At 42.3% G+C, this 27,951-nt stretch overlaps 1 protein-coding gene across 4 annotated transcripts in view; it reads left to right on the top strand.

Moving 5' to 3' along the window:
- Window positions 1-1,458: 1,458 nt before the first annotated feature.
- Window positions 1,459-27,951, top strand: part of KIAA0930 (KIAA0930 ortholog) — a 145,295-nt gene continuing 118,802 nt past the window's right edge. For 3 of the 4 annotated variants that reach the window (XR_008430956.1, XR_008430957.1, XM_053942970.1), the window contains exons 1-2: window positions 1,465-1,783; window positions 24,527-24,675. Coding sequence is in view for 2 of the 4 variants with exons in the window: in XM_053942970.1 (XP_053798945.1) it covers window positions 1,660-1,783; window positions 24,527-24,675 (273 nt within the window). In the remaining 2 variants the exon portion in view is untranslated. Of the gene's footprint in view, window positions 1,784-24,526; window positions 24,676-27,951 lie in introns of all 4 variants that reach the window. The other variant, XM_053942971.1, reaches the window with a different exon arrangement.

Genomic DNA, 27,951 nt, shown 5'->3' with positions numbered 1-27,951 from the left:
TAAATGTATGCCATTGCAGAGAATGGACGTGCAGTATTTGATAACTTTTTTTCTTATTATGCTGCAGCAAAAAGCCTGACTCTCAAATGCTGTCTTCTGACCCTTTTGCTTCTCCCCACCACCACTTGCAAGGCCTGAGAACTTTCAAATGGGCTTCAGAGACAAGAATAGTCGGCCTAAACCTTTTATTTTTAGGAACTAAGGAGAGGCTAAAGAAGAAATATTATAAACAAAAAATGTTGAACTAATTGTTTGCAGGAGATCTGAGAAGGTGGTGGTATTGCTCTCCTACGGTGGCTTAGAAAATCATAAATTTCTGAGGAAGTTTTGGCCATTGTTGGAATCTGCTGTGGACAACCACCACCAGCTGCAGGAGGATGTGGAATCCAATCTCTGCATCCCAAGCTGGGTTATTCCCTGAGATCATCAATTCCTGATTTTCACAAGAGGTGCTAATGCTCAGGAAGAGGTGACAGATCTTAGTAGAGACTTCAGCAGACACCTTAGGTTGGGTTTTGTCCAACAGGACAGGAACAGGAGAGCAAGAAGGAAGCAGCAGCTCATCTATGACATCAGTGGGGTGGCCAGGAGAGACCTGCCTGCAGTGACAGTAGACAGATCAGTGGGACACAGTGAGAAGGAAGCACAGCAAAGAAAGTGTCCAGAAAGCCTGATCAGAAACAATCATTAGGTGTCAGGGATGCAGGACTATGTGAGTTGCCTGGGATGCTGGCTGATGTCAGGGATGCAGGATGGATTGTCAGAGATGCAGGATGGGTTTCCCAGGGTGCTGGCTGATGTCAGGGATGCAGGACGGATTGTCAGAGATGCAGGATGGGTTTCCCAGGGTGCTGGCTGATGTCAGGGATGCAGGATGGATTGTCAGGGATGCAGGATGGGTTTGCCAGGATGCAGGATGGGTTTCCCAGGGTGCTGGCTGATGTCAGGGATGCAGGATGGGTTTCCCAGGATGCAGGATGGGTTTCCCAGGGTGCTGGCTGATGTCAGGGATGCAGGATGGATTGTCAGAGATGCAGGATGGGTTTCCCATGGTGCTGGCTGATGTCAGGGATGCAGGATGGGTTTCCCAGGACGCAGGACGGGTTTCCCAGGGTGCTGGCTGATGTCAGGGATGCAGGAAGGATTGTCAGAGATGCAGGATGGGTTTCCCAGGGTGCTGGCTGATGTCAGGGATGCAGGAAGGATTGTCAGAGATGCAGGACGGGTTTCCCATGGTGCTGGCTGATGTCAGGGATGCAGGATGGATTGTTGGGGATGCAGGACGGGTTTCCCAGGATGCAGGACGGGTTTCCCGGGATGCTGGCTGATGTCAGGGACGCAGGATGGGTTGCCCGGGATGACGGTCGGTGGCAGATCCTCCCTGTGGGCGTGTCCGGGCTGATCCCGGCCCTGCCGGTCCCGCCCGGCGGCCGCAGCAGCAGCGGCAGCAGGGAGCGGCGGAGCGCGGCCGGGCAGCGTCGCTGGGAGCGATCGCCGTGTCCCGGGGAGGGGCCGGCGCCGACGCCCGGGAAACGTCCCGAGGGGGAAGCGGCCGGGGCAGCGGGACCAGGAAGGCTCCCGGTCATTGCCGTGCCGGGAGCTCCGGGTGCCGCCTCCGCGGCGGCCTGACATGAGCTCATCGGCGGCGGCGGCGGCAGCATGGCCTGTGCCCGGAGGGACGGCGAGGCGGACGGCGAGCCCGACCGCTCCCTGCGGCACATGCTGCGGGCGATAGCGGAGGAGCGGAGCCGCGCCGGCCTCCGGCACGACATCAGCGGCCTCGGTGAGTCGGGCGGGGCGGGCGGGGAGCGGCCCCGGAGCCCCCGGCGGCAGCGGCAGCCCCGGCCCGGCACCGCGCCCGCTTGGCTGTCGACAGCAGCACCTGTTGTGTTCCACGGGCACGGCCCCTCTGCCTTCCCCGGCCCGCGGGCGGCTCTCGGGCTCGTCCCCTGCTCCATTGTCTGAAACGCTCCTGGAGAAAAATGGTCAGGCGGCACCGCGCACATCAGCCCCTGGTGTATTTTTTTTTTTTTTTTTTTTAAGTGTAAACTACGCATCGTGCGTTTTGGGATGGAAACAGCGGATTTTAGTGCCTCTTGCCAATGCTCGCTCTTGTGCGGCTCTCAGACGTTCTCTAGAGATTCTGAGCCTGACACCTCCCTTCTCTGTTTAAATGACTTCACTCTGCTTGCCACGGTCTAGTAAGCACAGGATGTCATGGCTCTTGCAGGTTAGTTAATTTTTTAAACCGTGGAGGATTTCTTAAGCTTTCTGGTTTATTTTCATCTCGGTTGATGCAAATTTCACACAGCAAGTCTTTATTTAGCTTTTGGCAAAGCTTATGCAGTGCAAAACAGAAGTTTCAGGTTGAAATTCGGTCGACTTTAGGCAACAGAAAGGTATGGCAGCTCATTAACCAAAATTGTTTACATCAGGAAGCTCTTCTGACCAGGCTAATGAATAGAAATTACTCATTTTTATATGCAGGAGTAGAGATCGTGGAAATTGTTCTTCATGTCCAAAATTTTTGTCTACCTTATTCAAAGCTTTTGTATGGCCAGGACTGGACCTGTGTTCTAAGGGGGTGAATATCCCAAAGTTCTTGCAGGAGCAGTGCTTCAAATTATGAAAACTGATATACAACACTTGTTTCTCTGGTGGTGCCTCTATTAATGACTCCTCCCCCCTCAGCTTGTTTATAAGGCCCCAAAAGTCTCATCCATTTTGAGTCTTTGTTAAAAGCTCAGAATAAGTTCTTATTCAGGTTTTACAGGCTGTGAGGTTTGGATGAGCATGGGGTATCTCTGGTTCTCTGCCTTTATGTATCAGTTTGTCTGCCTGTGCTTGCTGTGGTCTCCCTGGGAAGGAATGGGCTCTCTATTCTTTCCTTTTGCTTTGCCACAGAGTGAAACCTTGTATGAAAAAAGAGAAATGAATCTTGGTTCTTTATGCCTTTTTCTGATAGAATTGGCTCTCTGGGATGTAATGTAGTGTTGAAAAGTTACAGGGCCTAATAAAGTAAGTAAAATGTTGTGGCAAAGAAATTGTAAATGAAACAGGGAAAAGCCCAGAAAATTTAAATGCCTATGAGATTGCATTCATTGGAAAGCTTCTGTCAGGTCCTGTTTGGCCATCTCGTTTTTGAATGCACAATAAAGACTGCCAGGAAGAGAAATAATCACCATCACTTTCTTTTGCTGAAATTAGGAAAGGGGAAAACTGTGGTAGCTGGTGAGACCATGCAGATACTTCTTCTCTGCTTGTGTTTGAGCACACATCCACAAGAGCCCATCATGGGAAGTCCTGCTGAGTGGCTTTGGGATAGTCACACAGGGAATAGGACAGTGTACCTCTTTTCAACCGGGTGAAGATTTGAAAAGTAAACTTCAGGAGATGCTTAGCTAGTGGCACTGAGGGGCTGCTCGTGGCTCTGGAGACTTGCCCCTGTATGTCTGTCCCTGTGTGGACATGTGCATTTTGCCATGTGTTCCCTGGTCTTCAACATTGTCATTCCCAGCTAATGAGAGCTCTTTCCTCTGTGCTGTGATTTGTTGCCAGGTTCGTAAATTGTTTAAATCCCTCCTTTAGGAAAAACACTGAGCTTTTGGAGTGGTGCTTGTAGAAACTGTAGATGAACCCAAGGTGTGATTCTGTGGCTTAAATTTATGCATGTCTGCGCTGTACTAATGAATGCTGTTGCAAGGCAGGCAACACAGTTGGAATAGCCTGGGCTGTTCTGGAGTATGCTGGGCTCTGGCAGCACAGCAAATGTAAAGGATTTTCCTCAAGTTCAGAAGTCATGAAAAAAGTCACAGTCCTGTCTGGGTTCAGGTGGTTAACACAGAGATTTTGTCTTCCTTTTGTGCCTAGGTAGCACATCACCTGTGGGACTTAGTGACCTGCACACCCACAGCTGTTTTATATCCGTGGTGGGGTTTTTTGTAGTGGCCCATACCCTTCTGGGCTGTATCAGCAGGTGAAACCTGTTGTTTTTCAGTTCTCTTCAAATCAGCTGGCAAAGACTCTGACAGTGGCTTTTACCTGAGTACTGCTAATCTCTTAACTATGAAATGGGACTCAGTGGGAGAGACCATCCTCTCTCCTCTTGTGCATTTCCTAGAAGTGAGCCCAAGGAGGAGGAAATTGTTGTTTTTGCTGACACTGAGGTTTGGTGAGAGGAATTGCTTTGTTTCAAGAATATCACATAAGCATTTGGACAGACTTTGTTCAAAAATGTAAATCCCCTCGTGTGGTGGGATTTTCTGTAATGTCCTGTTTGTGTAATGTACAAAATGTAGCACTTCAAAATAATGACTCATGTCATTATTTACCAAGCTGGGAAGGATGATGTCTCTCCAAGAATGCTTGGCTGTGTCACCCAGTTGGACAGCTCTGGTGTTGTGCACTAACGCCCCTCTGAAATGCTGTTGGTTGCAACACTTCTGTGGCAAAATATTTCTCCTCCTGAGGGAATGACAGATGTGCTGTGTGTCTCCTCAGCCAGGCTGCCTGTAAGGCTCTGAAGTTACCTTTTGGCCAAATCCGTGAACTGGGGAGTGTTTTATTTTTGGTGGGTCATGATACTACTGTGTAACATTTTCAGACACTTCATTTCCTTGTCCTTCTGTCATTCAGTGACAATTTGCCCTGCTTTTAGAGTAGTAGAATGGGTTTGGGTGGAGCGTGACTTTATTAGTGCTGGAATTTAGAATGAGTAAGAAAAAATAAGTAGGTAGATCTGAGCAATCTCTTGAATTGTAATGGGGACATGTAGTGAAAAATGGAGAGGTTGTAGAGATCCTGAAAAGAAGGTGACTGCCCTGTGGAGTGCAGCACATGGGGCTTTAACAAGCAGCTGAAAACTGAGGTGTGCAACAAGAACCTGTTCCAGGTGCCAGCAGAGAGACTCTTACCTGTCAGGAAGAGATTCTTGTGCTTGCTTTCCTGGTGGTCCTGGGGGTGTTCTGGGTCTTGAACCTCTGTTGAGGAGAGGAGGGTGTACTTGGCACAGGGGCAACAGAAGCAGCAATGTTCATCCTCCGAGCCAGAGGGTTGCCTGGACTTGTTGCAGTGGCTGCAAACGAACCTCAGGGCTCATCATGTGAGAAAAGACTGTAGTGTGGTTCATGGGCCACGCTGCCTTGAGGAGTAAGACCTGGAAAGAATTCTTTAGCCTTCCTGAGAGAAGGGAAGTGGCACACAGTAAGTGCTGGTCACTGTGATGGACGCACAATGTGTGTAAAGGGATGAAGAAGAGGGGAAGAAATTTTTTGGAAAGTGAAAGAGGTTAAAATGAAAAATTAAAAGGAGAATTAATTTGGATTTGAAAGTACTAGATTCAGGCCTTACCTTTTTCATAGTGTAGTAACTTTTAATTAAATTATAATATTCAAGAAGGATATAATTGTGTCTGTAACTTTGAAGAAAGTATATCCACAGAGTAGGTGGAAGTGTCTGCAGAGAATTTACTGCAGCACAGAACTGGTTTGACAGGAGTCACTTTCCAGCAGACACAAAACATTCTTCATTCACGGTTCTTGGAGTCAGTTCAGGGAGTTGTGGAGTCAGAGGTGAGAAACTACAAAAGCTGTAAAGCTTTCTCTTCTTTTGATCTGTCATTAATAAGAAGGTATGTAAATTGCATCTGTCCTAACAAAACTTGAGGCATGTATGCAACCAAATTCACCAATGAGTTTGTGTTATTTAGAACAATTTGATTTTAGTTTAAAAATACATTTTTATTACTTTTACCTTATTATTTACGCAGTTTCTTTTGCCCTATTTTTAAAGTGTTTTGCAGCTAATGAATATGAAATGATTACTAAAAAATGTATAGTCAAATACTGAGGAGAAAAAAAAAGGTACTAATGTAAGAAACTTAAAAATAGTAAAATAAAAAAGTGCTTATAGAGTAGCTTCCTAATCAGTCAAAACCAAAAATACCTCCCCACAACATTCCAGCCAGGAGGAATCTGTATTTCTTTTCAGGAAGAGTTCTAGAAAATGCAAATACAATGCAAGATCAGATTAGATTATTTAAATCAGAGTTAAAGTAGATACTTTGAAATCAAAGTGATTTAACCAGTTTACCCTTAGGTAAATACCCTGAGGTATTGAACCTCAGATTTGTAGTTGGATAAAGATGAGCAAATAGCAAAGAAATTACAGTATGAAAGATAGATAGAGATAGATGATTTTAAAATTGCTTTTTTTTTTTTTTTTCCCCTGGCATTGAAAAATGTCTGGAAGACATTTCTGCAGTCAGATACATGCAGGCATTTGATGTGTATGAGGGCTTGGATGGGGTGGTGTGGGAAAAGCCACAGGTGGAGCAAACTCTTAGATCCAGTGGCTTTGTCCAGGGGATGGGAATGCATTTCTGCTTGTCCAAGGGTTTTGTGTCCTGGGATCCCATCCTGTCACTTCTACAGTCAAGTTTAGGAGTGTCCCTGTAGGATCAGGCCATGGAGAATAGCAATCTGGGGCTAAACTCTAGGGCTGCAGCTCTCCAGTGTTAATGCCTTTTTCTGTGAGGTTTTTTTTTTTTGTTTTGTTTTTGTATGGCTGTTGAAGGTTAACTTCTGTCTGGAGTGTGACAGATATTCCATGCCACATGGATAATATAACAGGCTCTCTTTTATTAGAGCTTTCATATCTTTTTTTAACAGTTGGGTTATTAGTTGGTTCTTTCATTTTAATAGAGATGGAACCTTATGGGATTTTTCATGTCCTGCTGGGGAGCGTACACACTCAAATTATCAAAATCAGACTGGAGATGCTGAAGTAGAGAGGCAAGATTTTTTTAAAAACTAGGAAAAAATCCAACACTACCACCCCAAAAAAAAAAAAAAAAAAAAAAAAGCCTGCAAAATACCTTCCAGAACATTGTTGCCTTACTAAAATGAGCAGTTAAGTTTCTAAGGCGTGGCATGCTGCCGTTCATTTTTGGATGCTAACAGAAGTTGCTGGATTCCCCCTCCCTTTTTTTTTTTTTTTTTTTTTATTTTTTTTTATTTTTTAAAGGTTTTTTTTTTTTTAATTTTATTATTAGCATCCCTCTGGGCAGAATTATGAATCGATAAGACTGATAATGGAACAGTCAGAGTATTTGTGAACATTTGGGATGTAATGTAGTGTTGAAATGTTACAGGGCCTCATAACCCATCTCTTATTTATGTAATAATGTAGCTCTAGTAACCTTAGCTGCTCTGTTTTGTTGTCCTAGTAGTGTGCTCTAAATCTTTAGTAAGTTGTAAATCCATTTGGAAGTCTTGAGTTCTGTTTTGGGATTTAAGATGGATGGGAGGTTTGTCTTAGGGATTAGGACACATCTTGCCTATAAGGTTCAGGATGGATCTTTTAAAGATTTAACATTCTATCTGTTTAGATTCTTTCCAATGAATGAAAACTGGAATTTCCTGAAGAATTAAATGTGTTGGTCTCCCCTCTAACTATTAGTGTTCAGGGTGCTGATCAACAGCATCCTGTTTCATCCTCCTTGATCAACAGAAAAAGCTCAGAGGATGCAGGCTTTTCAATAGCTGAAATACACAGTGTCTTATGTCCAGCTGCATTTCTGGAAAACCAAAACCCTGCAGTTAAATAGTTAGTGATGATTGTTGCATCTGCTTATCCTTGTAAACTGACTTGGTAGGATCAGGTAGCAGCTCACTGACGTTTTAAGTATTACCTGGAAGTGAACAATAAGGTAGAAAGAGAAAGTCTGCACAAGATCAATTCATGGTGTCAGGAGCCCACTGAATAGTGAAGCTGCTTTTTACAGAGAGCTTTCAAAAGTATGTGAAACAAGCTGGTTTTGGTCTGTCTGCAGTCCCTTGGGCTAAGCAGGATGAATTTCAGGGAATCAAGGTTGCTCTTTTCTTGGGGTGTGTAGTTGTAAAGAGGGTTTTGATTACCTTTCTCTATGCAGGAAATAAATGCAGTCAGGATACAGGAACAGCAGATACAGCATCATGCTGCTGCTGCTGTGGAGTTGTGGTCACCTGGGCACACTGCAGCAGTAGTACTGTTGGCTGAAGTTAATCAGATGCACCAACAGTCCTAAGTAATTTTTTTCTCCCCTGAATTCTTACTGTTTAAGGCACAAATTGTATGTGTGAAGATTTACAGGGTTTTCTGCAATTTCAAGGCTTTAAAACTGAAGTTTTTGTCACTTTGGTTTGGCTGGTCTCTAGTTTGACAGTGTGCTAGTACTATGCAGAAATTGAACCCTGAAAACAGTAATATTCTTTATCTTCCTACTGTGGTGGTTCCCTAGACATATTTCCTTAGGGGCCACAAGTTAAGTCCCTTTAGGTGAATGTAGTATTTTGCAGGCAGGTATTGTGCTGTGCTGTGATGTGATGAGCAGTTCATTTTGGAGCCATATCTGTCCTGCCACAGCAGTGAGGAAACAGCTACTGGTGCTGGTATTGAGGCTGCATTTGGTGTTTGAGAATATTTTTTGCATAATTTTTTTTCTTATCTCAGAAGGCAGAGCAGATGTCAGGCAATCATCAGTCCTTCACATTTGAATAATTCTGGGTTGTTTCCAGGTACAACAGTGTGCTGGATGTGCAGAAGTGCATTTGAGTTGGCCTGATCTGTTGAACTTTGTCATGTTTCCCTCTGGAAAATGACATCATTGGACTTTTTGTTCCTCCTTTTTAGGCAAGATCTGCTCAGTGAGTCAGGCTGCTGTTTGTGTTGAGAATCTTTATGGCTCAATAGTGACCCAGCTTTTCATAAGCTCCCATGCAAAGGGCCCCATGTCGGGAATTGCCCTGTCACCACACCCAGAGTGATTTCAAGTGTCAGGAATATTGTGTAAGGTGTTGCTCCCATTTTATCAATCTATTGGTACTGCATCGTGCCAGGTCTTCTGTAGGAATATGGGTGAACACTTAGGTGGGGTTTCCTTTGAGCACATGGAGGTGGAAGACAGATTACTTCTGATTATCTGTGTCTGGAAGTAACACAGGTCGTTTTAGCTCCAAACTCTGTTTGCATGTCTTAACTGCCAAGCTTGGATAAAAGGCAGAAGTGTATTGGGAGTTCTTGGTGCTACCTTGCAGGACTTGGTGTGATCAGCAGGAACTTGAGAAATGGATTTAAATGCCAGTGGAGCTTTAGGTGTCTTTGCGCTATGAAGAGCTTGATTTAATTGCCTGGGGATGCCAAAACACCATCAAAATGAGGGAAGTGTTTTGAAATGGATTTATAACATTCTGCTAAGAGCTGTGAAGGATTTCACTGGAAATTTATTCCTCTGTGTTGTTGGAGAGCAGATACAGGAGATATTGAATGTCTAGCAGTGCTACATTTCCAATAAGGGATATGTTTACTTACCTGCTTTAAAGGACCCTGAGAGGTGGGTTTCAAATTTCCATAAAACTCAGTGCTCTGTAACATGTAGCAATAAAATAATAATACACAGGGCTTGGTTCAGTATGAGTGAAATAATTTCTTTTGAGGAGATGAGTTCATTGCCTCGGGGTCACTCCTGCTTAGTGATTGCCTGATCTCATCCTTTCAGAAGGAAAGCAGCAAGTTCATGGCAGTGCAACTTGGAGATAAAGCTCTGTAAACCCAGGTGTCTTTCTGAATAATGATGATCCAGCTTTTTATATACTTTGTTGGAATGCCGAAGTACCTTTTTTTTTTGTTTGTTTGTAATGAGTAGTTTAATTCTGCCTAAATAATGAAAGTTTGAACAGATGACCCTTGTTTTTCATAACAAGTGTGACTAAACTCTACTCAAAGCATCGTTTGAATTGTTAGTAGCCCATATTTCACATGATTAAAGGGGAAATTATTTCATCCTCTTTGATCTTTGAAATTAAAAGCATAGATTACGTTATGCTGAGTTCTTTGACTTTTCAGATTCAATCTGGATTGTTCTTCATTGGTGGCTTTTCTTTTATTTCCTTTCAGTTATCAAAGGAACAACGAGTTAAATATTTGCATTAGGTGCTTTAAAAATGACCAGAATAGAATTATGAGATTTTTCACTTTCTTCTGTTCAACAGCTGTCAGTCTAACTCATTTGGTGATACATATCTAAGTGGTCATATGTGTGTGTATGTTTAATATGATGCATTAATCCTGTGAGACAACAGAAGTATTTTTGAATGGAAGAATGATCCTTTTTTACTTGTTCTACACTTCAGTAGCATCCAGTTGCTCCTAGAAGCCAGTAGGGAAAATGTGCTTGTGAGTCTCAAATGGAAAAGTGGAAAGGCAGGCGAAGTGTGAGATCCCAAGTACTCTGCCACCTTTACAATCTTGCTGTCTTGAATTAATTTCTAAAGTAACATTTCTAGGTATCTTCAAAATAAAGAGAGTAAAAATTTAGCCTTGCTGTGTAGAAGCTCACTCTGATGTTTTGCTCTGAGGCTGCTGTAGCTGGTGCCAGCAGAGTTGCACTAGTGAAGTAGAGCAGGCAAGTGTCCTGTTCCTGGAAACTGTGCTGTCTTCTGTTCCTTCCTGTGACATGGCCAGGAGCACAACCTGGCCTGTAAATAACATAAATTCTGCTTTATTAACGAGAAATGTAAACACAGAGTTGTCTGTGATTTTTTTGCAGCAAAACTTGAATTCTGAGTTCCTTTCCAATTTGAATTATTTTCTACAACTACCAGAAATTAAGAAAACTCCAGGTTTGAATTTTTTAGCCTATATTGTTCTGAATGGGTCAAAAGGGGAAAATGAAGTGTAGACATGTCCTTCCTCTGTCTCCTTTTCTGGTAAGAAACTTTGAAGGGAATCACAAATGTTTCTTCAGCAAAATGCTGTGAAGAATGCAGCAAGTAAAAATGTAATGCTTACCTTGTACTTGCTTGTCATTGTCTATGAAACCTGAGGTTGAGGGCATTTCCTAAAATTTACAGAGAACAAAAGGATAGGGAGAAATTTGGGTTACTGTGGCTGTATCTGAAGCCTTGGTGTGTCTCTTCAAATGCAGGATCTATGCTTCAATGCTGTAATGATTGAATAGAAGAATATTAAGATTTATATTCTTTATTTCTAAACTAGTAGTTGCAACATGAAAAGGCAGTAAACTGTGTAATCAAAATCTCAGGGGAGGATGTTTGTGAGCCCAGTGGTGGGCAAAGGCAGTAAAAGATGTGATGCTTGTGCTGAGGAATTTTCTAAGGAAGCCTTTTCTCACATGCTCCCGCTTGGGACTGTGTAACTGTCAGGAGATAGAAGAAGTGATTTCTCAGTAGATAAAGGTTGTGACTTTCTCTGATTGTTTATAAACTGTTTTTGTAACTCATTTTAGCCTGGAGAGGCTACCTGTTGAGGGTGATGTGGTGGGTGGGAGAGACCCAGGGAGGGGAAGGAGGCGGAAGAAGCAGAGCTGAAGTATTGAACAATAGACATGTTGCAGGTTGGAGGCAAAAAGCTTCAAAGTCTCTTAACTCTTTAGCCCAGGATTCTGTTCCCTTGGCTGGGTTGCTGTAATGCACCAAAGTACAAAGCCTTCCAGGTCTGTAGGGATTTGTAGCTGTGCAAGTCTCCCCTTTGGATGGGAAAGTGGAGCAGTGATGCTAGTTACCAATGGAAAGGGATGGCATGTTTTCAGTAGCTAAAATATTAATGGAAGACTAAACCTCTGTTTATGAAACAGAACAGCAGCTTTGCAGTAGTTGCTCTCCCTTAAGAAGTAGGGTGCTGGCTTTAGGGCAGTTTTTTGAGTTCTGTCTGACTGAAGGTAGTATGTCACATCTGTTAATAAAATTCCCTATCCTCTCCCTCCCCTCTTCTCTCCCAGTAATGACCATTTCCACAGAGAGACAGTTTTTTTTCTTGTTTCCAGTTGTTTGGTTGTGGACTAAATGAAATTCTTGTGCCTTACTTGGGACTGTCAAGAACTATCCCTTTCCTCACATGTATGAGGTGCCTGCAGCATGAAAACCTGGGGTGCTGATGAGGGGATCAATGGTCTCCAACCCTGCAGTGCCTGCAGGACAGCCTGGGCATGCTTCCTTGACAATTTGATGGTTTCACAGGAAAGTGATCAGCTGTTAGAGGAAACATTTTTCTTCCATGCATGACTGTGATTTGTTTAAAGAGATGGCCTGCAATCTCCTCTTGCCAAGAGGAGATTTCACTGGGATGTAGGTGAGTGGGCAGGCAGTTCACTTTTATTTCTATCTAAACAGCAGTATTTGTTGTCTTAGAAACCTGCATTAACAGTAATATCAGTGCTGAAGGGAATGCTGCCTAATTAGCTGAAATATCCAGGCGCTGCCAAAGACACTTGGACAACCCAACCCTGAGCAACCCTAAGTGGGATTTTTAAGGGGCTCTTTTAAAATATATTTTATAAGAAATACATTCTTCTTTAGATTGGTTGTCTTATGTGTGCAGATCAGGTTGGGCACCCAGCTAAGAGATGGCAGTGTCAAACAAGTTTTTTTTTTTTTAAATCTTGGCTGCAAGATAGGTGAAAGTATTGGTTGTCAGCTTCTAAAAGTGAGTGGGTTTATGGTGTAGAAGGTAAGTGAGAATTATGGCTTCCACTGTGAAGTTGCCAAGTCCTCACTCAGAAAGATGCTGCTGATGTTTCTAACCAGAAAAGAAACTGAATTTGGAAAATCCCAGTGTGTGATAGTAAGTATGGATAGGAAATAACTCTGCTCTCTGCCAGCTGCTGTTGTGATAACTGCTCCTTCCTTCTGCCTTGACAGCGAGTTGCTAACTAGCAGCCTGGGCAAAGATAAAGTACTGGGGGAGGTACATACATGAAATTATCAGTAATAACCACAGTCTTGGTAGTTCTGTAAGGCTGGAATACTTCTAAAATACAATTTGCTGGTTTTACCTGATCTACCACAGTAGTCTCTGAGATAGGGCTTTGACAGTGGTATTTATTAAGTGTGAAAATAGGGACCTTGGATGTCATAAATTTACAGAAGCAGCAGTCTTTGATCAGAAGGATTGTTTTGGCAGAGAACAAAACCAGCATGTATTTTAGCAGTGAAAACACATATTAGTGCTGTTACAGACAAGTTTCTGCACTCCAGCAGGGTCAGCATGCTTTGTAAGTTGCCAAGTAACCTTTCCAGGTTGGACCTAGGTCTTGGAAGGTTTGAGACTGTTGCTGGGTAATCCTGAAAACAGCAGTAGGAAACGTGTAACATTTGTCCCTCTTTCACTGGATTTAAAGTGTATGCATCCAGTGGGGTTGCCTCTGTTGAAGGAGAATGTGTACACCTGCACTAAATCCCCAGTTAGGGCAGCTCTCAAACACAGCAGCCTTTTCTGCAGTAGTTTCTTATGAAAGGCATAACAAGGTGATTCCTCTGATGCTTCCCTAATGAGTAAATAGAATCTGTGGAAGTGATGCTGCAGTCCTTTGGGAATTGTACATAGTTTGAGAGTTTGGTGCTGTTTCCAGGGAACTGAACTACCACATGCATTGAGAGGCTGAAGTACAGCAAAGCAGCTGACAACTGTTGGATGAAAAAGGGTTTATGATTTCTGTGTACTACAGTTCAGTAGCAGGTAACCATATCCTTTCCATTGTGTTGACCCTTGCTAGGATTAGTACTCAAAGTAAACTGCCAGATGCCTGTAAAATCCTGTCTTGGTGTTTCATACTGACCTGTCATATTTGATGATTTTTCTCTAAATTTATCTTCTAGGGCTACTCTTGTTGGAAGATATTTCTCATGTTATAATGGTTCCATTTGAATTCTACTTTTTCAAATTTGAGCTCTGTAGATGTTGCACAGTAGTTTATGCTTTTAAATTATGCAGGCTTTGATTCAATGTTGAGTGTTAGCTGAAATGATGGTTTCCTTAGCATATGATGTAATAGTAAAGAAGAGACCTGCAGGAAGATGTATGAACTTTAGGACTACATTTTACAAATCTTTTTTCTAGAGGAGACTGTGTTTGTCTTCCCAGCAATGATGCTATGAGGCAATTTTCTGCAGTGGAAGAAGTGCAGGTAAAAATGGAAATGGAGAATGGAAACAAATGTGGATAAAAGAAAGTAATCTCTCTCCCACCTTCCACTTCTGAGTAACACAAAAACCATCCCAAGGAGAATAAAGCAGAAAACTGCAATGCCCAGAGTCCAAACAGTGAGACTTCTTGATGCTTTTGTGCAAGTGAGCACTTCTTTTCCTTCAGTATTCTTACTGCTTTCATGAAATGAAGTGACAAATAAGCAATACTGTTTTTTTTTCCAGGATGTGAGGAATCAAAGGGTCCAAATTTGAGGAAGCTCTGAAACCCCAGCCGAACTTTGCGGCCAGTGTTTAACCTCAGTCATGTTCAGTTACACGTTTTCTCTCTCACTTTTAGTGCACTTTCAAAATACCACACAAAAATTTGTGTGTCCTTTGCATTTTGGTGGCCAGCATCAAGTGCATTCCAGTACTGTAATATATGACACTGCATGGCTGTTGTGTAAACCTTAGCATGAGTTGCAGGATCAGCTGCATTGTTCTCTTCATGTGTCTTCAACTTAAATAATACATGAACTTGTGCTGGACTTCCACAAGGTCATTCTATGCTCCTCTGCATGAGAAAAAACAAAGGGAAAACAAACACCTTAAATTTAATCAAAGTGGCAGATTACATGTGAAATTCAGAAAGTGGAATTAAAAGTGTTCCAGAAACTGAAGTGTTCTGAAGTGACCACGAGTACTTTAGAAAGCAGTTGATGATGTAGATAAGATAAGTTAATGATGTCTAGAATGGTGAGATGAGTACTGGGCAGAAAATCTTAGTTTGGTAAGAAAATAGGAAGAGAAAAACCCCAAAACCAAAATAAAACCTCAAAGCTGAAAGAGAATGCTTGTTAACTCTGGTAGTTGAACCGTGGTGTACCTTCTCTCATAAGGTAACAGCTCTCTCTGGGAATTGTTCTACTGGCCTTTAGCTGGTTTCTATATAAGGAGGTGCTCAATTTGCCATAGAAAAAGCAATTAACAAGACCCCTTTGTGTCATGTGTTGTTCTGCTTTCGTTGTGCATTGCAGATGTGCCTAAAGCCACATTCAAGTTTACTTCTGTGAATCCCTTCTCTCTTGGGTGAAATTCAGTAAAACAGAAAATAGCAGAAAAGAATTCTTTGGATTCAGAAACAGCTGTACGAGATCTTAAGGGCAAGGGAGGCAACTGAGAAACTTGTTATGTTGGTCGATTGCTCTTCAGTGTCAAGGTTTTTTCTCAGGTGGATGGAATTGTTTCTGTTGCTGATGCAGTGGGTTTTTATACATTGGAAATTAAAGCATATTGAATATTGAGCTTTCCTGTGTAAGGCATTGTTGATAAAGATGTATTAAAAGTGAAGAGCTCTGGGATGAATTTTCTTTTTGCAAAGCTGTGCAGTTTCACACATGGTTGTGAAACTGGTTTGAAGTGTTGCCTGCAGAAGCTCTAATTTACCCTCCTCTAGGCCTGGTAATGAGTCCACTTGTGCACAAGCACATTTGAAATCTGCACTTTTGTTCTACCTGTGCATAAGGGTTCTTCCTTTCAGTTGTGCTACAGCTCTGCAATGAGGTATGAAGAGCAGGGAAGAAGAGGAAATAGTTTTGTGGAAAGGCATGTTTGCACCCCAAAACTTGTTGCATTAGAAACTCTGCCCCTGGGTTTAGCTGATTAGCAAACATCATCTTCACAGAGCAAGTTGGTATTGCCTAGTTTGGGAGATGTAATTGTTCCTGTGTTCAGTGCAGTTAAAAGTGCAGAAAGTTTTGTGGTATTTGCTCATTTTTAATATTGTAGACTTGAAAATATTCAGAGAAGGGCTATGGGGATGACTTTTTTACAGGGGACACTTATCTAGTAGGGTAGGACTTGTCAGCTTGGCAAAGGGATGCTTCAGGTCTTGTGTGCCACAAGATACTTGTGAAGTAGATGGTGTGGATACAGTGTGTAGACAGCAATTGCTCACTGTGCCTTTCTGTGAATAAAACCATTGCTTAAAGTTGGAAATTGGTAGGAAAGAAAACCCCTGCTGGCGATGGAGAGAGATGCAGAAGACTGATTTGGTGATCACAATCTGAATTTACTGTGGATGACCAATGCTTATATACTGTTTTAGGAAGACTAGTAATGTTCACTACAATGATTAGGTTAAAGTCACATACACAAACTTATGCATATTACAGCATCTCCTGCTTGCAGAGTTTAATGAAATTTTCTTTTCTGGTAAACCAGTCTGATTGAAGCTTCTTTTAATCCTCAAAGTTCTGTTTGCTCTTGCCAAGGCATCCTGTTATCAAATCTCTTATGCTAACCAGGTCCAAAGTCCATCATCTGTCTTGTGCCCCAATATCTAAACAAACCCCCAGGCCCCTAAAAAACTCCCAAACCAAACAAAACCAGCTCCTGTATGATAAAAGCTGTGGGTTTCATGGTCACAAACAATTGTAGGTTGTGAAAGCCTAGGTGTGTCCAAGGAGATGATGAACAGGTGACTAGAATGGCTATCCCGCAGGAGCTGCCATGTTCACTGGTCTCTGGCACAGAAACACTGGGGGCTATGAGGGTACTGAGGAGAAAGATGATGCATTCCTGCATCACCCTCTCTTTTCCTTCCTGTCCATCTCCAGGGCTGGCTGCTCAAGGCACAATACCAGGGTAAACAACCTTTGGGCTTGACTCACTGTTCTTACATGATGTTTTTGTATTCCTTGGAATTAAAAGGAAAGTATTCTTTAAGAGATTTCCTCATCAGGAATGCCCAGTAGTAGTGTTTCTCTATGAGGTGTAATACAGAGAGAATTTGAAATATTTCTTCTTTGATTTCGTACTATGCAGTTTGTGATTATCTGAATTTAGCTGCTTTGTGGTATTTGTATGCTGATCTTTTAGTAACTCTGTGGAGTTACTGGATATATAACTTTGATCATTAAATCCCATGTAAGACATTGTGCTGCAGAAAAATACCCCAGTGTTAATCCCAAGAAACTCCTAAGAGACAAGAAAAATAAGCTCTTTGTGTCACTGTTTAATTAACCAAGGCAGATGAAAGTGCTGGCAGGGAGATGGTTTGGGAAGAGGTTAAACTGCAGTTCTGTGGTGTCCTGTTAGGACACTCCAAGTGGCAGTTCCAGACACTTGATGATACTTACATTGATAATCAGTGTCTAAATAGGTCCTTGGTATCTCTCCTGTGTTTCCATGGATGCTCTTAGGCTCATCTCTGCTTATGCTAGAGTCATAATCTACATATCTGAGAGCATTTTTGACAAAGAATAGCTTAAAGCATGTTTCTCATTAAGTACAAATGAAATATTTGGAAGGTATTTGTGCAATTAACTGATCCATCTCTGTGACAGGATGACAATATTGCCTTATCCTGATAGATGGAATAGTCAGGCAGGGCTGCTAAGTGACTTACTCAAACCAAAAGAGTTGGTGATGGGGGCAGACAACCCTCTTCTGGTGTTTTTTTTTTACTTGAATTTCATGCCTTCTGTACAACCTGGATAATTTGTGAATGCTTCTTTTTTAATTCAGTGTCTAAGTATGTCAAAGAGTTCCTTCAAAATGGGCAATGGTTAGAGCTGTCTGACTCTGTTCTCACAGTTTTATCTCCTGATCAGACTCTATTTCTCTGATGATTTAAGTGTCCAAAGTGTTGTGTCTCCCCTTGCACCTCCCCTCGCCCCCCAAACTCCCCTTTGTTGATGAGGCAGTAATTTAACTTTTGGTCCCTAAAATAAATGTTGAAAAAGACCCTTCAGGTGATGAGTTTTTAAGCCCTATTCTCTGTGCTTTGCCCTCTACTTTGTGTTCTCCAGCTGGAGAGCCTTGCAAGGCCAGAAGCTCTTTTGGCTGCTTTTTTCCTCCTTAGGGCCTTTCCTAGGTGAGCTAGAGCCATCTCTTACACCTTTTTTTATCTCAAAATACTATATTTTCCTTTGAAAACCAGCTGAGACCTTCCTTTTCCTAAACTTTTCCTGCAAACTGTAGAATTGGTAGTTGTGTTTGAGGATTCTCTTCACCCTGAGCCCTCCTCTCCCCATTCCAAATGTCTATAAATACCACTGGGGCCAAGTTAGGTCCTTAAATACATGAGACATGCATTAAGTGTTTGTAACTTTGACTGGCAGGGCTGTCTGTGCTCTTAGGCACAGCAGTAATGACCAGTACCAGAAAGGACTGTGTGGTATTATATTCATTAATCTAGCTGTGGTCTGGCTTTAATTCTGGGTAGATGCATAGAGAAGAGGCAGTTTCTGTCTGGAGGGGGAGCGGTTAAAACAGTAGGAGCTGCAGGAAAAGGTAGGGAAACAGATTGTAGGTTTCAGAGATTGGTGTAGGATAGCAAGACCAATCTTGTTGAGTTTGGTAAAAGCATGATTTAAATGAAAGAAGCAAAGCAACTCAAAAGACACCACCAGATGGATGAGATCTAGGAAATATAGATGATAAATTTTTAAATGGGATAATTATAGTAACCTCTTAAAAAACATGCTTTAGAAGTCAGGATAATATGTAGTTGCACCTAGTAAGAGTTGTGTGTATTTAGATGCCTGGACTCTATGGACTTTTACACAAAATCAGCAGGTGATGGAATAAATGTACTGTCACTTTTTTGTACAAAGTTTGGACTTTTTGCAAAAGTTTGCAAAGAGATCAGTCCTTTGTCCCTATTGGATAGGTCATTACAGATACTGTTAATAAACCAGAAGTAACTGACAGATCAACAGTCTAAAGGTCTGCTCTGCTCTGTTCTGCTGTCCTCAGTAAAACGTGAGAGCAGCTTCGTGGAGGAGCCTTGCTCTGTTCTCTAGGCACTGACTGTGTCTGCACTCTTCCTCTTGCTTGCCAGGGGCTAATTAGAAGGTAGAAAACCCCAAAAGGCATTATAGAAATACCATAATTACGTTTATTAGGAAGTCTGTGCAATGTGTTAGATTGGCACCAGCTATCTTTGCCTTTAATTATTTGATTTTGGTAGTTCAGTTCTACAGCCAAACTTCTTGCTAATCAGGGCAGATTTACACAAACCCCAGGTGCAGTGCTTGAGTACAGGAAGGCAACCAGAGAACTCTGGTGTTCCTACATCCTTCCTGTGGCTGTTTTGGGAAGGGGATTGGAGGCAAGAAGTTTGTGTGGCTGTTGAGCTGCTGGAGAGCAGTGCCATGGCAGTTCTCCTTTGGGAGCTGCAGTGGAGTTGCTTGGCATACTTGGGTGGCCAGGCTGGTTGTTGCCATGCCCCAGTCACTTCCAAGGGCTTTTCCAAAGGCTTGGAGCAAGAGCCAGCAATGTCTTTGTAGCGGACAGGATTTGCTGGGGGATGGCAGCTTAGGGAAATTTGTGTGGTAAAATACTGTGTGGTCCTGCATGAAAGGGGAAAGTAATGCTGCTTGACCAAATCACAGAATCACAGAATAACGAGGTTGGAAGAGACCTCTAAGATCATCAAGTCCCACCTATGCCCTAACACCTCAACTATAGCACCAAGTGCCATGCCCAGTCTTTTTTTAAACACATCCAGAGATGGTGATTCTACCACCTCCCTGGGTAGACAATTCCAGTACTTTATTATTCTTTTGGTGAAAATTTTTTTCCTAATATCCAACCTGTATCTTCCCTGACGTAGCTTGAGATCGTGTCCTCTTGTTCTGTCAGTTGCTGCCCGGTGGAAGAGACCGACCATGGTCGTGCCTCTGTTTCTTGCCATTTATGGGGATTTGTTGTCTGTGAGACTTCCCTTCCCCAGGTGGGCATGGTTGGAAGTGACCCAGGGGTTCAGAAGGCATTGGGGTTGTTCTGGTGAGAGATGTGTGTGCTTGGGACCCTTTGCAGAGGCCTGGGAAGCAGAGACTGCTGCAAGCCAAATGCCTCCATAGTCAGGGCATTGTGGGAGGGTCGTCTTATTACTAGGAGGCACAACGTGACAACACCTGATCTCAAATCAAGATGTAAGACAGTGATCTCCACCAATGGATGGCAGAGAAGGATCTGACTGACAAAAATTTGGGAGGGGCTAAGTGTATAAAAGGCAGAGCATCCGTTTTGCAGGAGAGCACGTGGCTGCTGGTCACGGAGACCCCCAGCGCTGTAATTTTTCCTTGTTCAGTCCTTTGTTGTATTTTGGTTAAGGTTTAATAAACCTTTGAAATTTTAAAAGTGAATGTTGTTTCTCACAAGGGTAAGGAGGAGGGTAGTGTCTGTGACATCTGTCTTGCCCCTGTTGCTGCTGTTACCATGATGCCTTCCTTTTTTAGCCAAAGTTCTGCCAGTAAAATTTTTTCCTTCTGTGTCACCTGCCTTCCAACTATTGCTTGCCACTGAACTTCTGGAAGTTCACTGGAGTCCTGTTTTTATAAGGTCAAGCTGAAGGGATTAAATGGTGTCCCTGTATGTAGTCATGGGAAGAAGCCTGAACTTGAGATTTCTGATGATCTGGTTAGCTGGCAACTATCTCTAGAGAGGGAACATCCATTCTGATTTTATGCAGTCATAATTACAATCTTACAACATCAAATGTAGTGTTCATACATGTGAAGCATTTCTTATATTGTTCTTGCAGAATACTTGGCTAAACTCAGAACAAAAATTAAGTACAGTGGGAATTGCTTAGAACTCTCATTTCGTCACCATGCTGAGGTTGTAAAGATCTTCATTAATGTTTCATTAACTCCTAAACATCTAAGGATAGTTATTTTACAGATGATCACTGTGGTAGTGTTGGATGAAATGAGTTTTATAATGTTTCACAATGAGTATCTCCTGGCAGACTAAAGGAATAAAAGCAGAGCAAGAAACCTTGTCTAGCTGAAATTATTGTTCTTCTAAGCTCTGAGTGATACATGCTAAAAAAATTATTATCCACTGAATGAGAAGTCTTTTATTCTATTCTTTTGAAGCAAAATAATAACTTGACACTTCCTTTTATCCAGTGACTTTTTAGAAAGCATTAAAAAAATAAATTCACAATTTCCTATGTGGATATGAAGTCAGTTGCCTGAAATGAATGTTCAGTATAAAAACCTAATAGGTAAGAAGAAAGACATTTATTGCAAAGCAGTTGGCATAAATTTTACTTCTAATGAGGATAAAATACATGTAAATTAATAGTTACAGTAATTGTTGTAGTTAGGATTTGTTAATGACAAAAGTCTCATAATTATCTAACCAACTTTGGGTTTATTAAGATTTATAGCCTGAACTCTTAATTCCATTTTACTCCTTTAGAAGTGAAATTTGCTAGGAGAGGAGCATTTTCAAGAAACTGACTTGCTACATGCTCTCAGCTACAGATGTTTCCAATTTTCTTCTTTGCAAAGCTGGAAGGATTCCCATGAGAAGCTGTAAATGACCAAAATTACTGTAATGTGGGGATCTAATAGTTGAAGGCATTCCTGAGTGGACATACTGGATCTGACAGTTTCTGGCTTTAAATTGTAATAGATTTTCTCCCTCTCAAGTTTTAAGAAGTTCTGGTTACAAATAAAAATGTTTTGTCTCCTTTGCAAGTTAATGCAATTTAATAGTAGATTTTAAAGGCTATTTCTGCTTGTGTGCTGTTGCACATCCTCTCTGCTTCTCCTAGAATTGAATAAAAGCAGCTCTTTTGCTGTGGTTTGGCTCTTTTTGGCCTCAAGATGAGTCCTTCAGCCACTGCAGTCACAACAGTCACAGCATCCTTAGGCTGGTTTTAATTACGGCAGAATCTGCAAGCATCTCTGAAGCATGGAGAAGAGTTTTACATCTCATCAGCTGTAGGTGGGGTTGAAATTGACAGTGATGCAATGTGGCTCTAAGGGTTTCCAGGGTTTTTCCCCTGCATTGTGCTGCAGTGCTGAAATAGGTTCAGTGCTGCAGCGCTTTTGTCTCCAGGTTTTCTGTTTAGACTCAGGTTGAATCCGTGGAATCACTTTGTTCTGTGGTCCCCAGCAAGGGTAAAAGTGCACAGAAAGTCCTGGTATTCTACCCAGTTCTATTCTGCAGGTATAACTACCCAGAAATGTATATGCTAAATATATATGCTGTAACCACCCCTAAATACTTAGGTGAGCACAGTAAATTCCTGTGGTTTATAGTCAGAAACACACCTGATGGTGTCAGCAGCTCATGGACAGTTTCTCAGAGTTTTGCGTGTACTGTAAAAATCTAGAAGTGATTACTAAACTCTTTTTTATAATGCTGGATTTAGGTAACTTGATTTTGCATTATAAATCTAGGAGTGCCTTGCCTAGACTAATTTTGTTTCCTTGTCTAAGGAGCAAACCAAAGCAATGTGTTTCTGAACACTAGAGCACTTTCAGAGATGGTTCTTACAGAATGCACATTCATTTTTTAGTTTTTCCTTTGTCTTCCTTAGAACTTCAGAGGAACTCAGGGCAATCCTCTTTCCTCCTCTTTCCCCATCTAATTAAGGTTGAGAATTCAGGTACTCTAACCCCATGAGATTTAAAAAGTTTCTTTGAGGCTCTTAGTTAATCACGATGAACGTGTGCCATTTTCTGCTCTTTGCTAAATATAGAGGTGGGACTGGGTCATGGTGTCCTCGGCTGTCACGGGTGCCCCAGGAACTTTCTTAACCAAGCTGAGCTTTTGTCTGAGCTGCAGGGATTTTTGCCTTCACTATTCCAGCTGAGGGTGCTGCTCCTGAACTTCGTGGCTTGGACGCTTAGGAATCAGCTTTGAATTTCCAGCCTGCATATGTGTCAGTGGCTAGTTTAGAGCCATTTGGCCTTGTGTCAGTGAGGTTTATCCTTAAACCTGAAGAGTTCTTTTTCTCTCCTTGATATTCCTGTGTGAATATACAGACCAGTGATAATCCTGTCCTTTTTCAGACTGGTTATGTGAGTCCAAACACACTGGAATCCACTCTTGCATGCTCTCAGGTGTAACTATTTGCTGTTCACAGTCCTGTTCATCTGTGCCCTAAGGAGACATTCCCATGATGAAGGTGCCCAGGATCCTGTATCTGATCTCTCCAGCACTTGATTCCATTTGTCCACTGGAAAAAAAATGGATAGTCCTTAAGTACTCAAGTATTTAGTGCAGATTTTATTCAGGATTGCACATTATGTTCCATGCTGCCTTAAGTAATTGAAACTACTTCACTGCAGTCATGCAAATAAAGTAATTGCAGTGTGGCCTGGAATTAACCTGTGCTGGGAACTAACTACCTTGGCTGTTTTCTGTTCTCCCTCAGCCTTTCCTTTGTTTTTTTTTTTGTTTTTTTTTTTTTAATCAACTATATACATATTTTCAAATACTGTCCTGCTTGATGTTGATTAACATATTCTACACATGGTCTGTCAGTGGATTTTTACTGTGGTTTCAGTATTGCTTTTTTATTTAGTTTGGAGACACTTAATCTTTTTCTTTCAGTCACACATTTGTCTCCTAAAATTTTGAAAGTCTAATCTCCTGGCCACCCCAGTAATTAAAGATTGGAAGAAAGATTTGTCTGGCAAATACTGCACATGGAGTGAAGTAGGAAAATGTGCTGAGGATGTCCTGTAAAGGATAGATGTTCTGGAGGAGGGGTTGGCAGTTGCATGTGTGTACATACACCTCCACCTGTCTTGCTGTCTTGTTCATAATGACCATCCATTATCCCCACTATCTATTTTAGGTTTTTTTTGTTTGTCAGCAATATAATTATTAGTATTTTTTTAGTGTTTCTCTCCTCACATGTTTAAAACAGCTTGATTATAACAGCCAGTTATCACTCAGTAGGGCTTTGGGGAAGGGATGCAATCACTCCATGGAGTAGTAATCAGCTCCCCTATCACCAGGCACAGGACTGTGTTCTCTTATCATCTTTAGGAATACAAAAGGTGCAGCCCCCTTTGCTGTTTTATTACAGCTAAGAGCTTTGTAGAGTTTCACAAAAGGAGATGTCACCTCTACTGTGCCTCCTTTTCTTGGGGAGAGGCCAACTGCAGTGCTATTGCTGATGCTGATGTCATTCGTCTCCTTGAATAAGACTTTGTGGCATCTTCCTTTTCCCATTTTTGTCCTTCTCCTGCCACTTTCTATTGTGTAATTAGGATTCAAGGCTTGTGAACTCATGGTTTCCTTGAGTTGGATTTTGTTTCTTTGTCAGAGAGAGGGTGAATTACAGTCACAGGTACATTCTTGTTTCAGTGTATTGGTTTAAGGAAGGCATCAGCTGCTAGTTCCTGAAGGACTGGCTGTAATCCCCAAGACCCCAGGAGAAACCTGTAGGCACCTTGTGGCTTCAGATCAATAACTGTAGCATGTACTGTCACCACATGTCTTTGAAAGTGCTCGAGTGTGGCCTTGATGTGTTCTTCCTCAGTGCATTGGCCCTGCACTTCTTCACAGCAGGGGCAGAGCCAGGGTCTGCTCCTGGGCCCTGGCCTGTGCTTGTGGGGCAGATTGGTTGCTGGAATGTGCTTGACAATGTCCCAAGATAGCCTGTGGGCTCAGGCCAAGCGACAGCACCGGGTCTGTGCACCACAGAAGAACTTACAACTACAGTTCTGGTGTTGTGTTAAGCACAAGCAAAAGTGGCATCCTCACTCACAACTCTTACATCTCCTTTCTTCTGTGCCTCTTAGGGTGTTTCAAAGATGACCGTATTGTGTTCTGGACTTGGATGTTTTCAACGTATTTCATGGAGAAGTGGGCCCCCCGGCAGGACGATATGCTCTTCTATGTCCGTCGGAAACTGTCCTACGTCAGTGGGGAGAGTACTGAGGGTAAAAAGGTGAGTAATGATGTATTTTAACTTGGGAAGCATAAGGTAGCATGAGATTTGGTGCTGTGGGGTACCTGACACATCTGAAGAATTGCAAACGGAGGATAAGGAATTTCCAGCTCTGCTCACCGCGAGATGTTACACAAAATTGATCCATAAGGAAATACCATGGTTAAGGTTGTGAATGCCAGGTGACCCTGCCTTGGCAGGGGGGTTGGACTGGATGATCCTGTAACATCAGTAGCAGTGTAAGTGAGGTGCGCTACTGTAGACTTGAGAAAATCAGAAAGCTTGCCTGCCTTTTTGGAAAGCTGATTTTCATTCTGCCTTTCAGTGATGATGCTTTATAAACTCAAAGCACAATTCTGTAGGAAGAGAGAAGAAAAGGAGAAGAGAGATGGTCACACTGGTATTTCTTGAAGAAAACTGGCTGAGATTACCAGAGTATCAGGAATGAACATCTGTTGGATGTTCTCAGTAGCAGAACACAAGCAGCCTCCTGGAGCTGGGATACAGTAATGGCAAACAGCAGAGAAACTACTGTATTCTCATAGCCTGCATTTAAGACAATGTGCCCCTCATAAAGAGCTATTGTTCTGTTCCTTGCAAATAGAATCAGGTTATCCTAGTGCTGCTGCACGGGTATTTTCCCATGAGAGATCTTAGAAACTTCTTAGCATTCCATGGCAGTTTTCATCTTAGGTGGGGGAAACAGAAGTGAGAGGTAGAATGGTTTTATTGGGAATTAAGGTTGGTGGCTCTAGGAAGATAAATGGGGGTGGAAAAGACCGAGATTGATTTCCTGACACGTGTAAATAATTGGCACTGTTGTTGAATCACAGGTGTTTGTGCATTCTCTGGGTTCATATGTGGTGGTGTAAAGACCCACAGTTGTCAGCTCCCTTGAGAAAAAGAGTCCAGAAGGTTTTCCCACACTTTTGATGAAGATACAGAAAATTGACAGAATTATCTTCTCTCTGGCCCTCCAACTTCCATCATGAGAACCACTAAGGAGAAGATGGAAAAATATGGTTCTTTCTCTATCAGATGAATAGTTTAGTCTTCAGCTAGTGTATTTGGAGCTTTACGACTTGTGGGGGAAACTTCCATCCTAATTGTTGTTTCAGTGACTATAAAACCATCCCTGTTTCACATCAAATCATATTATGGCTTTATTCAGCCTGGTAAAAGCATGGGTTGTTTAATCTCTTGTCCTTCTCAATAAGGAAAGTGAATCTCAGATTTAAGCCTAGTTGCTTAAATCCATTCACGGACCGCTGATCAATCTGTTTAACTGATTCATTAGCTTAAAGTGTCTGAACCTCTTGTGGATAGGTGACAGTGACATAAACCCTTGTATTTGCTCTCAGAGCATTATTTAAGCTTTTTAAGACACCATAAATAATTTTCATTTGTGATGAGGCTGCATAAGTGGTGGTTACCACAAAATCAGCATTAGTGAATCGTGTGTGGTAACAGCTGGGATGGGGAGTGGGCCTTTATAGCACACACAGCATTTTGTAACTCTCCTGTGGCTGGCTGTATTTTGCATGGCTTCTGAGAATTAAACCTTTCCTGTGACTTTGAAGTACTTCATTTGCTTTGTGAAACTTCATAGCTGGTGATTCATTGGTACTTGTTCAGCTGTCCTCCTGTTTGATTTCACTTGACTGCTTTGTAGTTCCAACTCCTCTTTTATCTGATTTTTGAGCCCGCCCAGTGCAGTGAGGCGCCAAACAACTACTCCTACACATCAAATTATGACTACTTGTTTTTTTAATTTACTTTGTAGTTTTGGACATTCTTCCATGAAAAATGATGCCAAAATGCCAAAGTCATATTGTTAAAGGGGAGGGAGATGGAGACTGGTATCTGTCGGAGCTGGATAGAAGTGCAAGCCTCCCTGCCACCCACCAAGCTGTGCTGTCATTTAGGTTTCCAGGGGTAGACTCAAAAGGCAAATGAAGGGGAGAGTTCAGAGTTGTTTGGGGACATTTAGGACTAGAACTGGAGCTGTGCTATTGGCTCCTGCTTTATGCCAGGCTGAGCCAGATGCTCTGGTGATGATTCCTTCATGGACCACATTGAGGATGACGTTGTAGTCTGGGTGTACAGTGAAGCAAGTTCGTTGTAGTTATTCCACAAACACTACTACATATGTGCTCTGTGCTTAGCTGGCTGCTGCAGGTTTTGGCTGAAGAATGCTGGCAGAGGTGACTCGATGCCATGTCAGCTCAGCACATTAGTTTATGTTCATGAAAATAAGATCTGTGCAGCTTTGAGGATAGCAATCATCATACTGATGACAATGACAAAAGGGGTTGAGTGGGGAGATGCTGTTTGTCTGAATGCTGACAGTGGTGTTTGTTTATGTCATTTCCATGCCCTGGTGTGACGGTATGTGTCAATGGGAAACAAGTGTCAATGAATCCAGTGGTTCCCAGGCTTTGATGCCTGAACTGTGTGATTAAAAGTAGCTCCTGCTTGTGGGTTTGGGTTTTTCCGTCCTTACTGGAGCTGGAAGAGGGTTGGCAATAACATTTGATTTTAAATTGAAGTGTAATAGAGGATAAGCAGAAAAAAGCCTGATAGGATCGAGATGAGACATTCTGCTCAGTTTTAAGACTGAATGAGAAGGGCTTTGGATGCAGCTTAGTCACGACAGCTTGAAGTAATAAATTGTACCACTTGGTATGTCCAGTAGGTGCTGGTGGTAAACTTCTCTACCATCATAAATTTTATTTTTAAAGGCCTTTTAAATTATCTGCTTTGCACTCTGCCTGGTCTAAATTACTTTCCATTTGCTTCTCCTTTCCTTCCCACCAATTTCTAAACTGAGCATAGATGGGTGAAACAGCAATTAAGCTCCTAATATGTGAATGCCAGGGAAGAACTTCCATACTGAATTCTGGGATATATCCACTACACAGACTCTTGGATGCTAGAGAAGTACATTTAATTCTGTCTTTTCTTGGCATGTCACAGTGACACTCTTGCAGTTTTTCTTGCCAAGTTTTGAAAATACATCTTCTCTTGGTGTTTTTAAGCAAAACCACAGACCCCCCACCTTGTATCAGGCTCTTTGCAGACCAAGGCACCATGTAGCATAGCTTTTTGCAAGGTTAAGGACTTTAGCAGGGTTTTGTAAAGTGGAATCCCTTTGAATTGTCACTCTTTATTAAGTCAAGACTCAAAACCAGCTTTGCTGCTGCTTCTCATGCCAGCTGATGTGACCTACTGGAAAATGTAAGCCCCTATCCTCACTTCCAAAGGGTCTTGGACATT

Source organism: Vidua chalybeata, chromosome 5, assembly GCF_026979565.1.
Source record: "Vidua chalybeata isolate OUT-0048 chromosome 5, bVidCha1 merged haplotype, whole genome shotgun sequence".
In the NCBI taxonomy this organism is placed as follows: Eukaryota; Metazoa; Chordata; class Aves; order Passeriformes; family Viduidae; genus Vidua; species Vidua chalybeata.
The sequence above is the reverse complement of the archived record's forward strand: the minus strand, read 5'-3'. Positions and strand labels throughout refer to the sequence as shown.